The 25,045-nt window shown below is 35.9% G+C and overlaps 1 protein-coding gene across 6 annotated transcripts in view; it reads left to right on the forward strand.

Annotated features, from left to right (window-relative positions):
• ANKS1B (ankyrin repeat and sterile alpha motif domain containing 1B) overlaps positions 1-25,045 on the forward strand; it is an 829,228-nt gene that overhangs the window by 255,424 nt on the left and 548,759 nt on the right. For all 6 annotated transcript variants that reach the window (XM_090272643.1, XM_090272644.1, XM_090272647.1 and 3 more), the window contains exon 11: positions 15,423-15,559. In XM_090272643.1, the coding sequence (XP_090128769.1) occupies positions 15,423-15,559 (137 nt within the window). The remainder of the gene's footprint in view (positions 1-15,422; positions 15,560-25,045) is intronic.

The raw sequence follows: 25,045 nt of genomic DNA on the forward strand, positions 1-25,045 counted from the left end.
CGAATTCTGTACCCATCAATAAGGAATGCGTATGTTTTTTCCATGCACACATAAAGCACTTACTAGGTCACAGAGACAGTCTCAAAACATCAGAGAATCAGGTCCCCATCCCAGATTATAATGGAATGAAATTATGAAACAACAAAAAATATAAATCACAGTGTATTTGAACAAGTTTTTCCCCCTGTATTAGATGGCTTATACATTGCAAAATAAGTAGATACCTATAATACTGACATAAAGCCTATAATAAATACTACATATAATTATGACCTGGCATAATAGTTACTAACATTCCCTTTCATTCTCAAAAGTGTCTCAGTATGGATGATAATTGTGTGCATACCCTAGTGAAATGATATATATATTCTTAATATCAATAATAATAGTAGCAATAACATTGGACATTTTTTATGTACCAGCCAGACATTGCTTTAAGTACTCTGCATGTATTATCTATCTCACTTAGTTACCACAAACATGCTATTATTTTTCTTATTTTACAGATAAGGAAACTGAGGCACAGAAAAATTAGGTAACTTCATCACACTTATACAGACACTGATTCAATGCTCTTGCTTTCCAAAGCGGCCGTATCCAGTTTGTTTCCAACAATAATGTGAGAGTAGCTGAGAGTAGCCTTTTCCTGCACAACTATGACTCTGAATGACCTCATTTCCTGGTATTTATGGCCCCGTGTAATCCATTCCCCTTGTGTGTAGACTGGACCTAGTAACTTGTTTCTTCTAATGGATAGAATATGGCAAAAATAATGGATGTCACTTCCAAGATCAGGTTACAAAACAGCGCTGGCTTCCACCTTGCTAGCGCTCTTTCTCTCTGGTTTACACACTCTGATGGAAGCCACTGTCCGCATTGCGAGCTGCTCTGTGGAGAGACCCACTTGGCAAGGAACTGCGGGAGCCTCTGGTCAGCAGCCAGGGAGAAACTAAGGCCCGCAGCCCAGCGGTTCTGTGAGAACCCACTGCTGCCACAATCACGTGGGTGAAGCCACGTTGCTCCAGTCAAACCCCAGAAGAGACCACAGACCCAGCTCACACCTTAATGGCAGCTGTCTCTGTTCTTATTGGGGGATAATTCTCTCTTTTTATATTTAGTTTAACAACAGATATATTTGATTTTATGCTTTTGTTTTATGTTTATTATCTTTTGCTTATTTTTCTCTTTTACCCTTTTTCCTTATTTTTCTGGTTATACAAAATTGCTAATAATTTTTTCCCTTTGATCATTTAGGAATTTTACTGCTCTTTATTGTAGCAATGATAATTACCTTCCCTACAATCCCATAAATATGTATATTTCTCTAGCATCAGATGAAAACAGTATACCAAATGTTTATCCTACTAAAATGGTCTACCTCCCATTGATAGCTCTTACCCCATGTGTTAGTTAGGATATCAATTTTATTGCTGTAACAGATATCCAAAATAAATATGGCTTAAAGAAGATGTAGTATTTTTTCTCTCTCATGTAACAGAAGCAGCCCAGGGTTCACATAATGGCTCCATAAGCTCAAGGACTGAGACTTTTACAGTGCTCCTTTGCCAGCCGTCATTTGTTAGTCTTGTTCACACCTTCCCCCGACCACGCTGCATTCCAGCTAAAGAGAAGAGGGATCAGGAGAAGGGTGAGACACACCATGACCCTTGAGGGGCATCATCTGGAAGCTGTGCACATCCTTTCTGCTTAGCTAGGACTTAGTCCAAAGGCCAATGCCCCCAGTAGAGGTAACTAGGAATTCTAGGTAGACTTAGGTGTAGCTAAAAACTGAGGATTCAATTATTGTAGGATAAGAGAATAGCAGATATTGGGAGACCACTAGCAGCTTCTGACATTCCCTATAATATGGGACTTTTACAATAATTTTAATTTTCCACTTTTATCTCTTCGCAAGTGTAGATGTAGAATTCTTGTACTTCCTTCTCTCCTCCAAACACCCACCTTCTGAAATTTTAATAGAATATTTATTACAGCATTTATCATCTATTTCAGTATCTTTTATTTGGAATCCCTATTTTAATCATTTAACCACTATTAGAGTCTCTCAGATAGGTGGATAGATAGATGGATAGAGTTATAATAAGATAGATATAGTTTAGCATAATAGTTTAATTGTCCATCACTATTTTTCCTGTTTATACATCACCTATCTTGAAGTCCCTGTTTCTTAAATATTTTCCTCAGATGATAATGCATTATCTTCTAGTTTTCACTGTTGCAGACAAAAACTTTAATCAGTGTCTTTGTTCATTTTAAATAATGTGTTACTTCCTTCTAGAAACTTGTATGACACCCTTTTATCCTTGGCACACAGAGGTTTTTCCCAGTATATGACTATGTATGTGGATCTTTATTAAGCTCACCTGGAACTTTAATGTGCAGACTAAAGATTTTATTCACTAAGAGAATTTTTAACTGTACTTTTTAATTATTGCTATGTCTCCATCTGTTTCTTTTTCTTTTTCTGGAATTTCTATTATTTGCATAATAGGTCTCCAGGATCTCTGCCTTCATAAATTCCTTTTTCTTTGTAGTTTGAGACATTTCTTCCACTTTGTATTCTAGGGTCCTAATTCAGTCTTCAACAATAAACCATCTTTACTTTCAAGTCATTTTAATTTTTTTGGATTGGTTATTTTTCCACAGAGTTTTTAAATGTGCTGACTTTTAGTATTTTTATACTTTCTTATTATTATTTGCATCAAAACTTTTATGTCTCTACTAGCAGCACTATTTTTTTAGAGATTCATTCTCTTCTTTTTTTTCTTTTTCTGGTTGCTGGGCCTCTTAGGTATTTGTTTTGTTTGCTTGCTTATTTGTTTCTCGGTCTATTCCTAGGGCCTCAGGGTTAGCTGCTTCAGTGCCTTATAGAATGGCAGTCTCTAGAATGGTGGCACATTTAGAATTCTCCATCAGGGTCGGCAGTATAGCAACAGTATAGCAGATTGATTACCTGTCAAGACACCAGGAGAAAGCCTGTGTGTCAACTTTCCCAGCACTTTACGTGAAGAAAACTTAGAATACCTGTTCCATAAGTCCTTGGGGTCTGGAGATGCCGCACACATCCTGTGCCCTATGCAGGCCAATGCCACCATTTCCCGTGGGGTACCACATTCTCTGTCGGGCAAGTTTTCCCTGGAATTAGGGCATTCTGTGCCTTTCCAATGGGAATCTCTGCACGAGTTCTAAGACTCTCACCTATCCCAGACAGGAAACAGTCTTGCGACAACTTCCTTGTTCTTCTCTCCAGAGATGGGTAACCAGTTGGCTCCAAGAGCTGCAGGATGTAGTCTAGCTAAATGGATTGCAGTAAATTAAGGAAACACATGTAAGCTACCATCTTTCTAGAACTCTCACCCATAAGTTTGGACACTAAAAAAGAATACATTTCAAAGTAACTCAAAGATCAAAACAAAATCATGATGTAAATTAACCAGTATTTTAAAAGGTAATAGTATAGCCCTAGCTGGTGTGGCTCAGTGGATTGAGTGCTGGTTTGCAAACCAAAAGGTCACTGGTTTGATTCCTGGTCAGGGCACATGCCTGGGTTGCGGGCCAGGTCCCCATTTGGGGGCGTGCGAGAGGCAACTACACATTGACGTTTCTCTCCCTCTTTTTCTCCCTCCCTTCCTTCCTCTCTAAAAATAAATAAATAAAATCTTGAAGAATAAGAAAAAGACTGCTAACGTTGACTACATTAAATTTAAAGATAAAATTCATGCTTACTGTAAGATGCCACAAAATACGTTTAAAGAGCCACAAACTAGGAGAGTTGTCAACAATGTACTACATGTTTACAGCACTGAAAAGGAAATTGTACTACAAAATAAGAAAAAGACAAAACACAACAAACAAACAAAAACTTTGGAACAACCAGCAAAGACAATTAACTGAAGACAAATTTTGAATGGCCAGTGAACATAGTTAACACTGGTAACATAAAAATTTCAATTATGAATACTCCATAAATTCATATGGAACCAAAAAAGACCCCGAATAGCAAAAGCAATCTTGAGACAGAAGAACACAGCAGGAGGAATCACAACACCAGATATCAAACAATACTACAAAGCCACTGTGATCAAAACAGTCTGGTACTGGCATAAGAACAGACATATAGATCAGTGGAACAGAATAGAGAGTCCAGAAATAAACCCAGGCCTCTATGATCAACTAATATTTGATAAAGGAGGAAGGAACATAAAATGGAGTGAGAAGAGCCTCTTTAACAAATGGTGCTGGGAGAACTGGATAGGGACCTGCAAAAAAATGAAACTAGACCACCAACTTACACCACACATGAGAATAAACTCAAGATGGATCAAAGACTTAAATGTAAGCCGTGACACCATAAAAGTCCTAGAGGAAAACATAGGCAAGAAAATATCAGATATCTCACATAACAATCTCTTCACGGATACATCTCCTAAAGCAAGAGAAATAAAGGAAAAAATAAATAAATGGGGTTACATCAAACTGAAGAGTTTCCGCTCAGCAAAAGAAAACATCAGCAAGATGAAAAGGAAATCAACCATATGGGAAAACATATTTGCCAATGACATCACAGACAGGGGACTGATTTCCAAAATATATAAAGAGCTGATACGACTCAACATCAAGAAAACAAACAACCCAATTAAAAAATGGGCAAGGGACCTGAACAAACACTTCTCCGAAGAGGACATACAGAAGGTCCATAGACACATGAAAAAATGCTCAACATCATTAGCCATCAGGGAGATGCAAATAAAAACCACAATGAGATACCATTTTACACCAGTCAGAATGGCCATCATCAACAAATCAACAAACAACAAGTGCTGGCGAGGATGTGGAGAAACGGGAACCCTACTGCACTGTTGGTGGGAATGCAGACTGGTGCAGCCACTATGGAGAACAGTATGGAATTACCTCAAAAGATTAAAAATGGAACTGCCTTTTGAACCAGCGACTCCACTACTAGGATTATACCCGAAGAATCTTGAAACACCAATTCAAAAGAACTTATGCACTCCTATGTTCATTGCAGCACAGTTTACAATAGCTAAGTGCTGGAAACAGCCTAAGTGCCCATCTGTAGATGAGTGGATCAAAAAACTGTGGTACATTTACACAATGGAATACTATGTAGCAGAAAGAAAGAAGGAACTCCTGCCATTTGCCACAACATGGATGGAACTAGAGAGAATTATGCTTAGTGACATAAGCCAGGCAAAGAAAGAAAAATACCATATGATATCACCTAATACAGGAAACTAAAGAACAACACAAACAAAGGAACTAAATAGAACAAAGAGCAGAATAGCAGTCAATAGGGGGGAGGGGAGAGGGAGAGAAGGGGGATAAGTAAGGGAAGGGTTTAGTCAAGGAACGTGTATAAATGACTCATGGACATGGACAACGGGGAGGGATATGATTGCGGGAGAGGGGGTGGGTTGGGTGGGGGAGAGAAATTAGGGGAAAAGGGGACAACTGTAATTGAAAAACCAAAATTAAAAAAAAAGAAAGACAGGATTAACGTAATCTCTGTATATTCTAATATAGTTACTATTATCATCATTAAATAGCATTAATTTAAAAAAAAATTTCAATTATGACCACTGTGAAATTCCAGTTTATAACCATCCACAGGAATGACACAAATGCTCTAACAATATCAAGTATTGCAGAGATACAGAAAAACAGGAACTCTTGTACACAGCTAATAGGATTGTAAATTGGTACCTCACATTGGAGGACAATTGGACAATATTTCTAAAAGTTTGAAATGTGCATACATTCCTATCCAGCAATTCTACTAGGTGTAGTCCTTTAAAACAAAACTCTTAAGACAGATGGATGTTTATTGCAATGTTGTTTGTAAGAAAAAAAATTCAGAAAAAACAAAATGTCCATAAGCAGGAGAGTCAAAGAGTAAACTTTAGTAAGATGGAACACTGTGCATCGATTACAATGAAAGCACCAGGTTTACAAACATCTACTTGGATGTATCTTGAAAACAATGTTAAGTGAAAAAAACAAGATTCAGCATTGTTGTTGTTGTTGGCAGCCGTCCGTCTCGAGAGACGATGGTGTAGCTTCTTAAGAGTCTATCTGCACCGCCGAGAATGGTTGTGCAGTCCGACTCGGGAGTGACACGGTATCTGTCTCCTCCCGTGTTAAATCGACATCTTGCGATGACGCTGGAGTGTCCTCTCCAGTGAAGCTGAAGCTACAGAGCCTGGGCAGGATGATATGGAGGGTCTGCTGTTGCCCATGCAGCAGACCCACCCTCTCTTCGCAGCTGAAGGGTCCAAGGGAAAGACGGAGTCAATACAGCTTGGCTTCAGGTGCGCCGCAGGAGTTGCCGGTGTTGACTACAACGTCAAACCGCCTTAAGGACTCCGGCTCCGGATTTTCTGTCGGGGTTTACTCCCTTAGCCTTTCCCCTGAAGAGGTATGCCGCAAGGCAGCGGAGGTTTTTTGGAATCAGAGTTTTCCTTCTCTGATGTGCCCTGACTGGAAGATCGAACCAGCGACACTTAGCTCGCAGGCCGATGCTCAATCCACTGAGCCAAACCAGCCAGGGTATTCAGCATTGTACACATATGATATTATGTAAATGTAAAAATATGTCTAATATACAACATATTGTAAATATAATGAATAGAGAGGTAAATGTATACATCAATAGTAAAACTGGAGAATTCATATCAACTTCAGGATGGTGATTAACTCTTGAGAGGGAAGCAGAGGAATAGGTTTCTGACAGGGTAAAGTGAGATTTTAGATGCACCTGTAATGCTTTTTAAAAAAGTGTTCAATAACTGAAACAAATATAAATACATAAAAGTAATATATGCCCATTGAAGAATATTTGAGAAATAGGAAAATATTTTTAAAATAATACATAATCTCACCAGCCAGAGATGAATATTATTAATAGTTGGTATACTGCCTTCTAGGATTTTTTTCCATGCCTGATTTTGTATAGTTAAAATCAAATATCTCAATCATGTTGATTCAGAAACTTTCATAAATGTTGTTAGAAAGTTGGTTGTAGGGGAGCTTGGCGATGTCAGCATTATTACTATAATGCTCATTGATTTATTGATGTCTTTCAAAAAAATTTTAAATACATTTGAAATTATTTTCACTTAAAATATGGGATTGAGACTATTTACTCCTTCACTATTCTAAACTGTCTAATCAGTTGATAGGGTATCTTGCATATATTTATTAAATTGACTATAGTATATTGGTCTGGGAATATACAGAGAGTGAGAAGTTCTTGCCTTCAAGGAGCTCACGCTCTTTATGGAGAGACTTATACGTGAACAATTATAAGGGGAGGAGCTTAAGCTTAGACATATGGGAAGATGATGTAGGAAACTTTGGAGAGTTACTGACTGACAGCCAGAGAAGAGCTCACTGAGAAGGTGGCATTTGAGTTAAGCCTGGCAGGATATTCAGTGAATTGTCCTACACAGGAAAAACGTCCTACAGGTCAGAGGAAAAGTAGATGTGATCTAGGAACTAGTGTTTTGTGACTAGAGTAGAAGATGAGTGAGAGGCAATGGAACAAGATGAGGGAGAATAGTTGAGTATAAGTTATGATGAGTCCTGTCTACCATGCTGGCAGAGTAGACCAGGAGTGCAGTGATCAGATACCTATTTTAGAAAAATAACAAGAAATGTCATTTTATGCCTTTTGAATAGATTCATGAAGAAGAAGGGAGAAATTTCTTTAAGAATAAACTCGTTTTTTAGGGGCAAAGACAAATTTGTCTCAGCTCATAACATATTATAAAGTGCTATTATAATTTACTGTGATGGTTAGGTTTATGCAATTTTTTTAATTAATGGCATTAAAATTTGCAATATAGCACTCCCATTTCTATAAAAATTTGACACTATCAATTCTAAGGGCATTTATTATAGGGACTACTAAATATTTTACCAACAGATTGTGACAACATGAAAAGCAGAGGACTTCAAGCTAGCCTATTCTTCTGTGTAACTTTGTCCCCACTTTTACTAGAATTATAGTATTTTTTAAAGGAAAGCAGGGATTTCACAGATTATAGAAAAACCTATATTATACCTTGGAGTTTTAAGTATATTGGAACATCAATATATTTTCCCTATTGGCAGTGCACCAAAAGTAAACACTTTAAAGTTTGTGTGTGTGTGATATATTTATATGCTTTTTTATATCTACCAATCACTAATCTATATATTGACATGTTGATCAGTCAATTCAGAGATGCCAAGCTGTGCATGAACTGGGAATATTCCTCATCCTAACTCTGTAGGTCAGAAATAGGAGTTGGGCATAAGCAATCACAAGAGGACTTCCGGTAGCTTGTGAAAGAGGTCCTGAAGGTGACTCCACAATTTATAACACATTCGTTAACAGTGCTGAGACCTTTGGTGACACCTAATTTTTTCTTGAAAGAAAACAAAAACAAGACTTCTGGGCTTCTTAAGTTCCAATCACTAGATATTTTTGCACCTATAAAGAGATAGGACTTTGCAGCTAGTAGTTAAGCAGTATTTTGTTAACAACAAAAACAATGTTCTTAAGTCTCAGACAAAAATTTTGTATAATGTGTAGCAAAAGAATGACTGATTTTACACAGACGTATTAATAATTTACTGAAAATATTTAAGAAAGCAACCTTTAAAGGAGCTTATTAGTGTTGGGATTAATGGTATTTGAAAGTATCTTTTGGCAATAAGACTGAAGAAAATTCATCTCTGTTTAGTGATACTATCATCAAAATTGAGAGATTCTTCAAAAAGGAAGAAATGAGGACAATGGTATGAATACAGAAGTATCTCTAGAACAGGAAAAATTTGAAATTCTTGCTTCCACTTTTATTCCTGCCATGAGTATAAAAGAGAAGGAGAGATGAGTTAGGATTAAATTATACTTGGGTTCCAGTTTATTTTCTGGGAATCCAGAGTCATTTCAATCTGATTTATGAAAACATATGAAATACAGTTTATAACTTTTTCCAAATTTTATCTAAATAAATTATAATTGGATGCAATATATATCTCTTATAATATGTTAAGTCTGTCATCATGAAGATTCCCATAACTTGAAGAGCATAATAACATGCCAAAGAAATATAAATTCAGATATTAACAATAGACACGAATAATGTAGATTTCAAATAAAACGCCATATAGGTGGTGATTTCCATCCAGTTTTCCTATAACTTACTGATATTTTGAGTAAAAACCACGAATTCCATAAAATACTCAGCATATATTTAACTTACATGAAAAAGTATTTTCAGAACTGTATTGTATGTGTGCACAGAGGGCAAATTACTCCAAAACTTGTGGCCAAAACAACAAATATTTATTATCTCAGAGCTTCTGTGGGTCAGGAATCCAGGAGGGGCTTGGGTGGTGGTCCTAGGTTCAGGCTCTCTCTGCGGCCGGAACTGCAGTCACTTCAAGGCTAGACTGGCCTCAAGTAGCTCCTTCCAAGTTGATGCATGCCGTTGTTCAAAAATTCCGGTCCAGGTGGGCTCCTGAGCTGAGGGTTTCAGCTCCTTGCCGTGTTCCGGGGGCCCCTCCAAAAGGCTGTTCACAGTGTGGTTACTTGCTTTCCTCCGTGCAAAGTATCTGAGAGAGGGAGAGCGCCTGAGACTGGAGCTGCAGTCTGTTTCTAGCTTAAGCCCAGAAGTGGCATCTCATCACTTCTTCATTTATTTGTTAGATGCTCATCAACGAGTTCAACTCACACTCTGGGGGTGAGACTTGAACGAAAACGTGGATGCCACCAGGCCTGGAGGGACTGGTCAGGACCATCTTAGAAGCTGCTTACCACACATTTTATCTGGTAAAGCTGCTGCTTGGTCAGGACTCTGGAAATTGTAAAGCTGTTGTGATAGTAATGAAGGTTCAAGTGTTTCAGTTTTTCAACATATGTAAAAGAATTGCTAATTCTTAACCATCACTAGGAGAAAGTAAAGATGTAATAACTATTTAGAATATTAAATAACACTCTAAAACAATTGTTAGTGTTAACTTCCTCAACTAGTATATAGTAGACACTTTATCACTGAAAATATTAAAACAGAAGATATTTCAACTCTAGTACTTGTGATTTTTATACTGCTTGTCCCAGAGATGATGGCCATGTTCCATTACTAAAACAAAGTTACTTTAAAATACAAAGATTCAATTAGTTATTCCTTTATTTATGTATTTATCCAATGAGCATCTATTGAACATTTATTGTGGGCAAGATACAGCACTTGTGTTAAATATAATGTTATCTTTTTCAATAAATTATAAATACATTTCTACTTTTATAATGAAAACCTTAGTTTTTATTTACATAGTGAGGAGAATGTTCATCAATATGAATATGAAAAACTCAATGAATAATAAAACAGCCTTCTAGGTTTGTCCATAAGAGAGAAAACATTTCCGTGGGAGGTACTATGACAGAGGCCCACAAACTACCCGGTCCACATTTGTTTTTGTAAATAAAATTTTCTTACAACATGGCCACATTCATTTGCTTACATATTGTTTATGGCTGTTTTTGTACTACCACAGCAGAGCTGAGTAATTATGAAAGAGCTTAAAATATTAACTATCTAGCCCTGGCCAGAAAAAGAGTTTTCCAACTCTTATCTTAAGGCCCACAATTAAAAATTATACTTCATAAATTGCTAGGCTAATAATTATTAAATACTTACTTGATTATTACTTAGTATTATGTTCAAGACTTCTCACAATAACACCTCAAGCCACCTGTCTACTTATATTTATTAATATTATACATGATGATAATAGCAATAACTATTTTTATCTGAGCACCTTGTGCCAGGCAATATGTTAAACACACATACATACACAGATACTTCATTTATTCTTACAACACTATGAGAAAACAGTTTCACAGATAAGGAAACTGAAGTTAAATATACCAGAATTGCAGCTTACATTTATCTTATTCCAAAGCCCGAATTTATAGGATATGGTTCCTCCATTTCTTAGTATTACTTACATAAATATTATATTGTATTCAGACTGAACTCTTTCTTTTTCCGCCATTGTGCCTAACTCTTTCCAATCTCTCTATATTTTTTGTCTTATCCCACTTCTAAATCTTGGAATGCTCTTCATGTCTGAATTTTACTCATCTGTCAGAGACCTCCTTAATCACCAGGGCTTCCATGACACCTTTCCTGAATGTCCAGCCAGAAGTAATCCCAGTCCTTTTGTCAGCTAGATAGCAGCTAACGAAGTCTCTGGTGTACTTTAACTGTTCAGTACATGGTAGAGGATGATATTAAAATTCTACACTGTAGCACTGCACATGACTTATTATGTAGTCATAGAGTGCTTTTCTTCTAAAAGCTCAAGAGAACTAGTAAGGTTTTTGGTTTTTTCCCCTAAGCTTATTTTTGTAGAGGAAACTGACAATCATAATGTATAATCTAATGCATAGTGAGGGAATCTGACTAGAAGATAAGTTTCTTATTTCAATCTAAAATTGCAGTGTATTCAGTAATTTTCTCTAAACAGTTCTTACACACCTCATTTCATTTTCATCAGCAATGCTTTGTGGCTGCAGGTGTGAGATGTAGGTTGATCATGTAAAACTGTCTTCGACACAGGCTGTCATTTTACAAAGTCTGCTGGATAACTGGTATTTTTAATAAATAATATAATAAAGGCTGTTTTAGGAACAAATTATTTTCCTAAGACTCTTATATATGTTCTCTGCTTTTCATTTGGATTTTCTCTAAAAGGAGGAAAGCCAGATCACCTCTCTCAGTGTAATTAGGGGCATTGTGATGGTTGCCATTAACACGCAGGTTTTGCTTTATTCACTTTATTTCACTTAGTATATTTAAAGAATTGCATTGAGCTAAGAGCTGTTGAGGGGGTAAGGGAAATATAAGTCTCTGAGAAAATATAACCAAGTCTAGAGGAGGTAATAGACAATGCAAGGTATTATAAAATCAAATTATCAGTGTAATGGTATAGATCACAGATTCAGAAGATGGAGACACTTACAGTCATTTCTAAATAATTTAGCACTTTATTACCCACTGCTTTGTACTATATATTAAATTACTTAAAAGAAACATTCATAAGCGTTTCCCTTTCAGTCTGCATGGAGTTCCCAGCAGTTTTTCTAGCTTTGATGCAAAAACAGTCAACTGGTCCAGTCCTTACAGTAAATCATTCCTCAAAAGATCATCCTTTATTCCTGGAATTAAATTCTGTTTCTACCAATTTGTGTTAGTAACCTAAAGGTACTTGTCTCAAATCCTACCCAGTCATTAATCTAGATGTATTATCTACAAAGCATTACTAATTATTTTTTTTTACTTTTCCCTCTGTATTTTCTTTCCACTTCCATATTTAATTTTAATTCTGATAATATTTAGTTTGATAGGGAAAAACAAAACTCAAATTTATTAAACCTAATATCATGCTAGTTATTTTTCATGTGTGTTCTTTTATTTTATCTACATACATAACCCCCAGAAGATAGTTATTCATCATTATCGTTTTTAAAGTTAAGGAAACTGAAATCTAGAGAGGTTAAATAAATTGTCTAACATGGAGCAGGCAAGTTTTCTACAGACCTCAGCATCTGGCATTATAATTTAAGTTTGGATGCTTCTTTAAATTAACATTTACTAAAAGACAGCGAGTTATATTTCAATGTTGTAAATCTTGTTCTGTCAAAAAATTGAGTGACAAATAGCAAAAAATGAACAGTGAGACTGAATGGGACAGTGTATACAGAAACAGATCTATGAAGACTTCTGAGATTAGAATTATTAGACTCTGATACAAGGAAAAAAATAATATACTTGACCTTTGCTGAAAGCACTGAAAATTGGCAAATGATGACAGTATATTTGAAAAAGAATCAAATAGAAATTTTAGAGCTGAAAAATATAATTGAAATAATAAATGGTTTGATAGCATACTAGACACAGCTGAAGGAAGAACCAGTAAAGTGGAAAATGAATATAAGAAACTAGGCAGATGATGTTTGTTGAGTTGTACACTTGAAACCTGTATGGTTTTGTGAACCAGTTGTCAACCCCAATAAATTCAATTAAAAAAGAAACTATTTAGATTGCAACTCAGAGAGACAACAATGATAACTACATTAGAGAAAATAAATGATAAAGAGAATAAACTCTAACATCATTTCATTGTAGTCTGATAAACAGCTATTATTATTACTAGGACACTTTTGCTTAAATATCTTCAATATTTTTATTACCTATAGAATTAAGTATAAACTTTTATACTAAGAAGCTTCCTCTTACTCATTTATGCTTATTCTCCAACTTCTTCCTAACCTGAAATAGCTTCATCTGTGCTCTTTCTAGAATCATGCCATTATGTTTACATTCTATTCCAGCTTATTGCCTGAAAACTGAAGTCTTTCACATTATTTTCCTCTCCAGCCTTAGTCCTCCCCAGCTTTTTCATCATGCTTCATCCATCCCTTATCAAGTTTCAAGTTACATTGTATCACAGACTGCATGTCTGACGCCACACTTGATTGCATACTTGTCAAGGGCAGAGATTGTTTTAAAATAAAACACTTGAAAACTTTATTTTTAGAGCAGATTTAGGTTCAGAGCCAAATTCAGTAGAATTATGAAGACTTCCCATATACACTCTGCCTCAAAATAGGCAGTCTCCTGCACCAATCAGCAACCCCTCCCCACCAGAGCGGTGCATTTGTTACAATGAACCTACATTGAAACACCATTATCACGGTGTTGGCTCTCCATAGTGTACATTCTATGGGTTTGGACAAATTAAAATGACGTGTATCCACCATTATAGCATCAAACAGAACAGTTTTGCTGTCCCCAAAATCCTCCATGCTCTACCTACCCCCTACTCACTACCCCTGGCTAAAGATTCTTTTAAATTTATCCTTAGACTGAAACACAATAACTGACATATTTGCCTCCAAATAAATGTTTCTATATGTATGGTTGAATGAATGGAAGAAGGAACTGACAAATTGGAGAGAATCAGGGCATCTTTGTCATTGTCTCTGTTTCAGTATTTACTCATACTATCCTATTCTACTCAGAAGACCACCCACACAAACCTGCCTATTTTTGAGACGCTAATTCCCACCTTATCCATTAAACTGAAATCAAGAGCTGGACACTTTTAAGACATATTTTATGAATGATTTCTTTACTTCGATGTGCCACGCTTGTCATTTTCACAAGTCTATGTCTGGATTCCCCAGGAGATGGAATTATATTTTTAATGTGGTGGATAGCGTTTTTATATCCTTGCTTTTTATGAGCAAGAGGTGCCTTTATTAATTATTTCTTTTCACTTGGGATTGTAGGCAGTGGCCATGGAACAGAGAGATTTACTGGTTGATAAACAATTCACAGTCTCGGTCTCTTTTGTATCAATTCAGCTGTCTAGGACAGAAAATTATTGGGAACTAATTAAAAACATAGCAGGGAACTAAATTTTTTACAGATTTTAACTTGCAATAGTTTTCATAAAAAGCCATAAAGGATTGCCAAACTGTTGTTAAAATAATCTAACTTCTCTTTGTGCTAGCAGAAGTTATTTATAAAACATTTATCATTCTTTTCCAAGTATTTTAAACATTCCAAACTGCATCCTGGATGTTATTTTGTTTTCATATAAACCTAAGGAGAAAATGTTACATAGCTACTGATTTAGAAGACATCACAGTTCTTTATCCCCCTCCCCCAAAGTTATAAGGGAAGATTTATTTACATTTTTTAAATTTCATTCATTTAGTTTTGATCATATAGGAGGATATGTTTACCTGGGGGTAATAGTTTTGTGTTTGTATACATTATAAAACTGTTCAGCACAAATGTCAGTTTTTCATCAGGGTTAATTCACTGGGATACTTTTCTATAGCTTGAGGGATGTCTGTGAAAAGTGCTTTGAGGAGGCTTGAATATGGGTTTTATGAATCAGGGAGATATGAAACATTGACTTTAATAAAGATCAATACCCATTTGAATGATTATGGTGAAACTGAGAAACTTAGCCCAATAATATTAAAGAATCATACTCTTTTTTAGTTAAGGTAAGGTTTTAGTCTTTCATATAATGGTGGCAATCTTAACAGCTATGCTGGATCATCTATCATTATGAATTGAATAATAATACTCTTCCTTCTTGGAATAATAGACAAGGGATAATATTCTAAAAGAAAACAATGCATTCAATAAGTGATATCTTTAAAATATACTGCTGAGCATATTCCTCATAATGATCTTGTAATTGATACCAGTTTTAAGTTGACATCACAATTCATGTTCACTAAACTAATTTCAAGTCTTAAAAGGTAAACTGAGTGATTAGGTTCATGGCAGTTCTATTTTTATTCACAGATAATGCCTCTGAGGTAGCAATTACTGCTCCAGGAACTAGTAACCATAGAAACAGCTCCACAGGCCCAACACCTGACTGCTCACCTCCATCCCCTGACACTGCCCTCAAAAATATTGTAAAGGTTATTCGACCCCAGGTAAGTGTGCAGAATGACATTATCTGTACTATAATGTATTTTGTTTTTGAATCGGTGCATGCAAAACTTACATTGCAATGCCTGGACTATTTTATTATATATAAATTGATTTTTAGGTTAAAACAAGGGACTGAAAAGAGGGTGTTTTCTTCCCTTGGAGTTGATAATAGACATTGACTTTGGAAAAATAAATTTGTATATTACATGAAAGAACAAGTGAAGCTTAGAAAAAGGGCTATTTCACATCATCTTCCTTCCATAACATTTTAATAATTATGCTCCAATTATTGAGCTGTTACACATTTTCTCCTCCTTTGGTCCGCATTTCTCTGAACATGCTGCATTATTTGTAATTACTTCTCCAGCCCTAGTTGCTTGCACATATTTTCTTTAAATTCTCTTCTCCTTATGGTTTCTAAGTCCTTTTGTCAGTGTCTGGCACTGTACACCTCATTGCTCCTTATTCTCCTCCAGTGCTCACTCCCACCCAGCTGGTCTCCCTTTGCCCTCTGTTCTTGCCCCCCATTTCTGTCATTTGTCTGTATGTGGTTCTTCCTCTTCCCTCTTCCCTTTTAGCTGGATTTCCCAGTAGGCGGTTTGCAGGCAAGCTTTAGAAATATCATTGGGACAAGCTGTTCTGTGATATTTCATTGAAAATAGCACTTACAAAGCTGTTAGCATTACATTTTTGCCAACAGGAGAAAGAACTAGGAATATGGGCTTGGTGGTTTTCTCAACCTGGCTAGCTCTGAATCGGCCTCATGAAATCCAGGATAGGGGGACTTGGGGTCCAATCAGTGCCATTCACTGTCTACCTAGCTATATCATAGGGGCAAATCCTCTGGGCTAATCTGGGCTAAGACTGTTTTGTTATGAATGAGCAATGATTTCCTTAATATGTTATCTTTTTAAATATAACTTGTTTTGGATTATATTTATTGAAATCATCATCTTCATCAATAAAATGGCATTTGAACTTTATATATCTACCTTGGCATTTAAACTTCATACATCCACTTCAGTTTATAGAACATTTTCATATAAATTGTTTCATTTAATCTCCATTAATTCCTGGGGAATTAATAGTGTTATGGATAAGGATGTTCACTCCAGCGGGGCTCAGGTGTACAAGTAACTTGAAGTTCCTTTCCTTTCTTTAGTATAATAGTTGTCTCTTCTGGCCCTGTTCAGAAGTGAGAATAATCCTCATGAGGCTGTACAACTTGACATATCTTTATGCAGAACTTACAGGTTCAGGGTCAGTTAGGCACAGTAACATTTTACACAGTGTCCCAATACAAGGAGGAGAAAAATGGCTTTAAAAATCTTTTCTTTCTCTTCAGGGAAATTTCATCTAGTGCATTTGCTTCAAGAAATAACCCCATTAACCCCAAAGTTAGATGATAAATGACACATTATTGTCACTGGTTCTCTCATTGTATAAAGCTGTTTCTGGGGTTACAGTGCAGCTACTATACTTCCAGGATTTTAACTACTTAGATAGGAAATTGTCCTATATATGAGTTAATAAAATCCATTATCAAGCACACTTATGTTTATACCAATGTCACTTCTGTAATGTAAATGCATTTGGTCATTCAATGAATGAAAAACATTTCTTTCTACATATCTGTAATCTAAGCAACACTAAGGACAGTTACTGCGTAAATCCTTCTTTACACATTCTATTTTATTTTGGATGACTTCATTTTGGTAAATTTTGAAGAAAACCAGAGGCGGTATTAAAGCCAGAAATTCCATCTTGACTCTGTTCTTCAATTTTGTCCATTATTAAATGTTTATGAAAGTAACTAACTCCACCTTCCTTTCTTAGCTGTTGTAGTAATGATTTGAGGAGGGAAAAAAGTCAGAAAACTAAGAATTATGGTATTTAAATCAGAACCACTGCAGCCTGTAAGGATATATGTAATGGAACAATGACATGAAGGTATATAATTGGGAAGGGATATAACCTCAGTTGGGCTATTTTTCTTTTCACCTCACAGACTTGGGTGCATTACTTATTTCTCCTCATGACTTCTGATATCCTGGGGCTCCTTATTCATTGTAGAGAGCAGGGAACAGAAAATTTGATTGGAAATAATTATGAGGGAGTACTGGGGTAGGACACATGATTTCCGGAAAGGGTTTGGAGACTAGAGGTTATGGATGGGGGCCAGCTAGATGGATAGAACAAGGGACTCCCTGGTGTGTGCTGACAAGTCACAAGTGTGTGAGGGATAAAGCACAGTTGAGAACTAGTTGTCCAATGAAAAGATAATTATTGCTTAGCTTATATAAAAGCCTATATTTTGATCACAAGTTTAATCTACTAAAGTGTTTGCTAATTCTGGCTTTCTGTCTGGAAACTCAAGAAATGTGAAGTCAGATTGACTTGTAGGTATTAAAATGCTATTTATATTTACTAATTAGAGATTAATAACATAGTTGAAATGATCATTTCAGTCTTAAAACCAGTGATGAACCTTGACAATAAAAGTATAAACGCTATCTTTATTCATGAACTTACATTTGTTTGCCAGGGCATTGGCACATGTGTTGAATCTTATTGTGAGAATGATATAGAATTGATGAGTGATAAAACATCACATTCATCTCATTCACTGCATATAGATACTACTTAGGGCAAGTTCAGTTACTTTCCCTTTGTGCTTTGCATGACTTTATCGAGTCTACTTTTCATTACTCAACTTATATACAGAAAATATCCATTGTAACCAAGGAGTCCTTGCATTCAATATGAGGTAGGGATGATTATACGTTGCATATTTCTAATTACTGTATTAATTACTTGGAAGCTACAGACTTTGCAGTGTCTTGTTGAGTTTGATTTTATTTGGCCTATTTATTAACTCACTAAGTCACAGCTGTTAGTTCTGCATCCTCTCTTTGAACTTCTTACCTTTGCTTCTTTGGACATTTTCATGTCTTAACATTTTCCAGCTTGTGAAACATTCTATTTTCAATTCATAGAGACTGAAATATTTATATAGTTACTTGTTTCTCTTTGTTTTTCTCTAGTATATTACCCCACAGGGCTGAGTTTCTCTATTAGGATGAATTCACAAGGCTGGGTTCATTTACATATACTTGAAAATAAAATTATTTTTAAACTTGAAAAAAATATTATCTTTGACATAAAATTTGATGTAGGTCTATTGACATACTGGTTTTCTTCTTCTACTAAATAATTGTATGTTACTTGCAGTGTATTTTGTGTGTGTGTGTGTGTGTGTGTTTCTAGCAAAGCATCTTTATTTCTCCCTAATTGAAGAAGAAAATACAATCCAATGAATTTTGACCATTGTGTATCTATGTGTAACCTCATGCAAAGCAAGATACAGCACATTGTCCTCACCCTAGAAAATCGTCTCATGGCCCTTTCCAATAATTGCCTCAGTTCCCGCCTGAGAGGGAGCTTCGTTCTGATTTTCGTCACCATAGATTAGAATTGCCTGTTCTTGTTTACTTTTTATTGATGGAATCCTACAGTGTATTTGTGTATTTTGATTTATCAATGTCTGGCTTCTTTCACTGAACATAATGTTTTGGGGATTCATGTGTTCTTTTTTGCTTTTTCTTTTTTTTGCTGAGTAGTAGTCCATTGGATTAATAGGATCCTATTTATCCATTTTTCTTTTACTTGATACTTGTGTTGCTTGGTGTTATTGGCTATTTTGAATGAACGTGCTGTGAATTATTATGTTCAAGGCTTTTTATAGATATAAGTTTACATATAGATGCCAAAGAGGGGGGTTGTTGAGTCACAAGGTAGATCAGTAGCTAACTTTATCAGAAACTACCCAAGGCTTTTCCAAAATAGTTGATTCATTGTGCAATCCCCAACAGAAGTGTATGAGAGTTTTAGTTTCTTCACATGTTTGTGAACATTTGGTATATTAGAATTATTTTTTTTTAGTCATTCATATGGGTGTGAGAAAATTTCTCATTATGGTTTTAATTTTCATTTTTCTGGTGACCAATGATGTTGAGCCCCTTTTCCTATGGTTATTGACCATTCTTATATGTTCTTTTGGTGCCTGCCCATTCAAGTCACTTTGATGGGGTTGTTCAACTTTCTCATTATTGATTTGTGCTACTTCTTTACAAATTCTCCTGTAAACCCAAAATACATGGGTCCTTTGCAAGTTTATGCACTGCAGATATTTTTTTTTTTCTAGTCTGGGATTTGCCTATGTGTTTTTAATGGTGCCTTTTGATGAGATCCAGTTTATCAATTTTTCTTTTATGGTTACTACTTTTTGTGTTTTGTCCAGGTTGTGACTATGTAGTCCCATATTTTTTCTAGATACTTTCTGGTTCTGGCTTTTACATTGACTTTTATCATCTAGCTCCAATTGTTTCTGCAGGGTGTGAGGTAAGAGTTGAGATTCATTTCTTTTTTCCTACATGGAAAAAGCCTTTCCTCACTGGGTTGACTTAATACTTTAGTATTGTTCAGTACTTTCACTTTCCAGTTATTCATTGTTGGTATATAGAAATGCAGTTGAAATTATTCTGGCATCCTGCCACCTGCATAATTTTATTTAACAGTATATTTGTCCCTTTTAAAATTAATTTTTAATGATCCTCACCTGTCACCTGAGAATAATGACAGTCCTATGTTTTCTTCATTTTAGTCTTTAAGACTATTATTATCATCATTGTTATTAGTATTTATTTTACTGCTATGACTGCAGTGTAGTTTTGCATGGACCTGGTAAAACCCCAAATCCTTGCCTGACTTGCTAACTATGAGGGAAAACATTCAGTATTTCAGCATCATGTGTGATATAACCTACGTTTATTGGATGTACCCTTCTATTTCTAATTTGCTGAGAGTTTTTAGCATTAAAGTATATGGAAGTTTTTCAATTATTTTCTGTGTATAATTAGATGATCATATGATTTTTCCTCCTTTATTCTGTTGATGTGATAAATTACGTTGTTTTATTTTTAAATGTTAATCCAACTTTGCATTTCTGGGATAAATACAACTTGGCTATTATATTTTATTCTTTTCGTATAGTACTTGACACAAGAGACACTTGGATAAAGTGTAAAGAAGTGGATTAGAGATGGATTAAATATAAGGGAAATGGATGAGATGGATTAAGTACAAGAGAGTCAAAGATGACTAACGATCTGGTCCTGGTTGGCTGGGATTTTGAAATGACCTTAATAAATATAAGAAAGACTTGAGCAAAAATTATTCTGAGAAGGAGAGGGTAGCATGATAAAAAAAATTGATTAAAATTTTTTTATAAACTTATTGAGTGTAAGGCATGATATACAAATTAAAAATATTGGTGTGGAACTCGGGGGAAAGGCAAAAACTTAAGGTGAAGATTTTATAGTCATTTATAGAATTAGATGGTGAAGGGAGATAAGATCAAAGATAGAATGCTGGAAACGTTTGCCCTTAAGAAATATAGTTGATATTAGTTAAGTACATAATATAATGTAATTTTCATGATTTTTTGGAATGGATATTATCTTTGTTTTCTATATATGAGGAAATCAGGAATCAGTAAATTTATATAACTTTTTTACATATACTTTAGAAAGAAGGCCTTGGCAAAGAGAGAGAGATATAAAACAAATAAGATAAAACATTATCATAAATGTAAAGAAAGAAAAGAAAAGAAAATTGAAGAAGAGATTAGTCAACATTGTCAAAACTTGTTGAGATGCAGAGCTGAAGGGAGGTCAAAATGTCATTCATTTGATGATTATGAAGACAAGGACCTTCAAAAGCAATTTAACTCAAGTGGAGAAGGTAGAAGCTTAAGAGGCAAAGAGTGAAGAGTTGCAGAGAAAACAATGCACTGATTGTAGATGAATCTTGTGAATACTTCGGGCGTAAAAGGAAAGTAGCGTGGTGGGTGCTGAAGGAAGGGCAGAATTGAGGAAGCAGGGTTTTTTTTTTTTTAAGTTTCAGAATGCAGGAAATTAAATCTGGGTGTAGAGAATGGGAAATAGAAGACTAACCGTTGATGGGAGAAACATAAGTGATGGGGTCTGAAATGTTAAATGTATAATAATTAGATGCAAAGCTCAAACATTGGCATTCCTGGAGTGTTTGGATAAGGAATTAATTGATAAAGCACTGGATTTTGGGGCTGCCCTTGATGGTGGTTTTAAGTGGATGGATTTTTTTCCTACTCCTTTCTCCATTTTTATGGCACAAATTAGGAGGGTGTTTGAGAAGTGACCTGCAGTGGAGGCAGAAAAGAGAGACTATTTTGACACAGTATCCCAGATAAATCATCCAAATGGATTACATATTTTAGTGAACATAGGTGGAGATTAACAGAAAGTCACCTGGAGAATTTGGAAATTCTGATTATCTTGATGGTCTAGATCCTACCACATACTTTAAATTCTGTTGCAATGATTTCAAGGGACCAGGCTTCACTCTTTCACAGCTAAGGAGGGACACTATCAAAAAGAAGCAAAGAGGCCATAGGCATACAGAAAAGAGGGGAAAAGTCCCTCACGAGTGTAAGGGAGATGATCTGAAGGAAGATGAGCTGCTCCTGCACTACTGTCCACAATGGACTCGGTTTAAATTAGGCAAGAACTCAACCTGAAGGAAATAAGTGTTTTGGATATTCTGCTGGACTTTTTGTGTGCTTAATGAGCTAACAATAAAGCAATTTAATAATAATTCATACAATCTCTCCCTTTCATTATTAAGAGTTTAGAACCTGGGTTGTCTACAATTCTTGCCAAACCTAGAATAACATTTTACTGGGCACTGTGGGGTTATAGAGTACATATGCTAAATTTTAAATTTAGAAATGAGAGTGGGTATGTAAAAAGCAGAGGCATATAACTCACAAAGAGAACAGAATATTGTATTGGGTTGCGGTAAAAAATAGGTAAGGAATAAAAAATAACTTAAGCGATAATCTTTTAAAATATTTCTATTATTGAGTATTGAGCTATTTATTTATATTATTGAGCATGTGTTTCATTTATTTCCTATAAAAACTCTACAAGGTAGGCATTTTTTTCTTTCTTTTATTGATGGGGTCTGAGACTTAAAGAAATTGAATAATTTTCCCAGTGTTACACAGCCACTGACTGGAAGAACTCTGGTCTCCCAACTCCAGTAGTCTATTCATGTTAATTAGCTCATCAGGGAGAAAATAATGAAGATGGATGTATTCCGGAGGGATGATGAAGCTTGAGAGGAGACTAATAGATTGGAAAAAGGAAGACGCGCAGAAACATAGATGGTAATAGTTTGTAGCCTAAAGGAGGAAACCCAGGAAGACTATATTCAGTAATTTGGAGTCTTGCAACCAAAGCTAAGTAAGAAGTGGAGGCTAAAAACAGAAAGCTAATAAAATAACAGAAAATTTTAGGTGAAACAAAGAGCAATTGGAAAAGGAGGGAGAAAATTGTCATTGCCTCCAACAATCAACTAGTAGTCCTCAACAAATTAGAATTTCCTGGGAAGTTTTTTTTTTTTTTTTTTTAATGCCTGGGCCATGCCCCAGACCAATTAAATCAACATCTCTAAATATTTGATTTTAATATTTCTGGTATTCTCAAATAGGATGGTCTGCAAAATTCATGAAACATATGCAAAATCTTGGGAGTGCCTTTCCTAGGAATTCACTTCTAATCATGCTTCTGTCACACACTCTCTGTGTAACCTTTCTGACCCTTCAATTTGTTAGCAAAGTGAGGTTGGCATTTGTCTTGCTTCCTTCTCAGAGATGTAGTAAAGCTCAGATCTGATCAAATGTGCCATGATGCTGTGTAAATTGTAAAGCCCCATAGTGGCCCTACTTGCAATTGTAGTGGTGATTTAAAAAGTGGTGTTTGCCCACGTTTAAAATATGACCTTTGAGAGACAGTCCTCTCACTTGCTGTCTCTCATCCATAAGTGGCTCTGATGATAGCAACTCTGGCTTTTAGGAAATGTTATTTGGAAGACTTTTTAAGTTCCTTAAATCATCTGAATCTACTGGAAGTGACACTGGCTAACTGGAGTGATTCCAACCCCTAGAATTTCATTCCTTGGAAGTGTCTGCATAAGAGAGCCACATTTGGGATGTGAGAGAAGCCAATCAAGAGGAAAGACACAGAATTGGGTCAGGCTGACCCAATGCAGGAAAGGGAAAAGCCAGAATCCAGAAAGCACCCACTACGAACTGCATCATCTATTAAGGACTATAATCACCCTCATTCTTCACAGACATCATGCCAATTATATGCCAGTGGAATATTATTCATCCTCATTTCTTTTGATTAAATACAGCTGGATTTATCCACTAGGTAAATGAGGAATTATTTGTTATGACATTTTTGTATGTGTAAAAAATCATCTCCTTTTCTAAGCATAAAATATAATTCTCTGAATTTTGTGCACACATTGCTATAGACAGCAGCAGGCCTTATTAATTAGGTGTTTTCTTTCATGTTATTCAGGTTTTTTCTTCCCCACACATAAACATCTCAGTGGATGCCATTCTTTGGTGTGTCTTTCTCCCTAGAGCATCTCTAGGCAGTCTGAATGAGAATGCATACATGAAAATTTCTCTGGGAAAAATTGCCTTAAAAAACAAAATGTCCAGAAAGTAGAGTTGGCATTGTTTGTTTTAAATGTTAACTAGAATTTGAAATCTAATATCATCCCTGATGTTGGTTACTTGTTATCGACTTGCACTGGGTAAAGGTAAAAGGCTGCAATTACCTCTGCTCTCAATTCTTGGAAACCTGTTTGACCACATGATGAGTAGTATATTGAATGTATGAATCTGAAGCTGATCACTGCAACCTCTTAATTGTGCCTGTTCTAAATTATGGAATTTTAGGAGACTCTAACAGGCCCTCAAGGTGGACTGGGAGTCTCCTCTATTCCTCTTTTCCCCCCTCTCCTTCCCCACCCCTTCCCCTCTCCTTTGCCCTCCTCTCCCTTTTCTCCCTCTTCTCTTTTCCCTCCTCCTCTTGCTCCAACGGACCCCGCGAGGTGGACCAGGCGCTTTCCTCTTCCCTCTAACCCCCTTTCCTCCCTTCTCTAAAAAAGAAAACTAAATAAATTATGGAATTTAGCTGTGAACGTACCACAGAGCACATCGTTATTTTGTTTATTCATTCATTCAGTGAACAGAGTTGAGTGTCTGCTGTATGCTGGGCATCGTGAGGAGATATTCGCAGCTAAAAATGACCTAAAACAACCTTTAGTCAATGAGGGAGACTGTGCTCTGAACAGATGACATTTGGAATTTCACCGGTGAAATTATTGATTGAATGATGAATCCCAGCGATTATCCTTAGACCTCTTCTCTCAATCGGCACTCACTCCCTAGGTACTCCCGTCCATTCCCAGAGCTTCAAATGCTTTTAAATGCGATCTGTAGGCTGAGGCTCTTAAATTTGCACCTCCAGCCCCAACTGCTCCCTGAACCCTAGGCTCCTGTTAAACTAGCGACTCTACATCTCACATGA

The sequence above is a fragment of the Furipterus horrens genome, unplaced genomic scaffold, assembly GCF_987537825.1.
Source record: "Furipterus horrens unplaced genomic scaffold, mFurHor1.1.pri manual_scaffold_4, whole genome shotgun sequence".
NCBI classification, from domain to species: Eukaryota; Metazoa; Chordata; class Mammalia; order Chiroptera; family Furipteridae; genus Furipterus; species Furipterus horrens.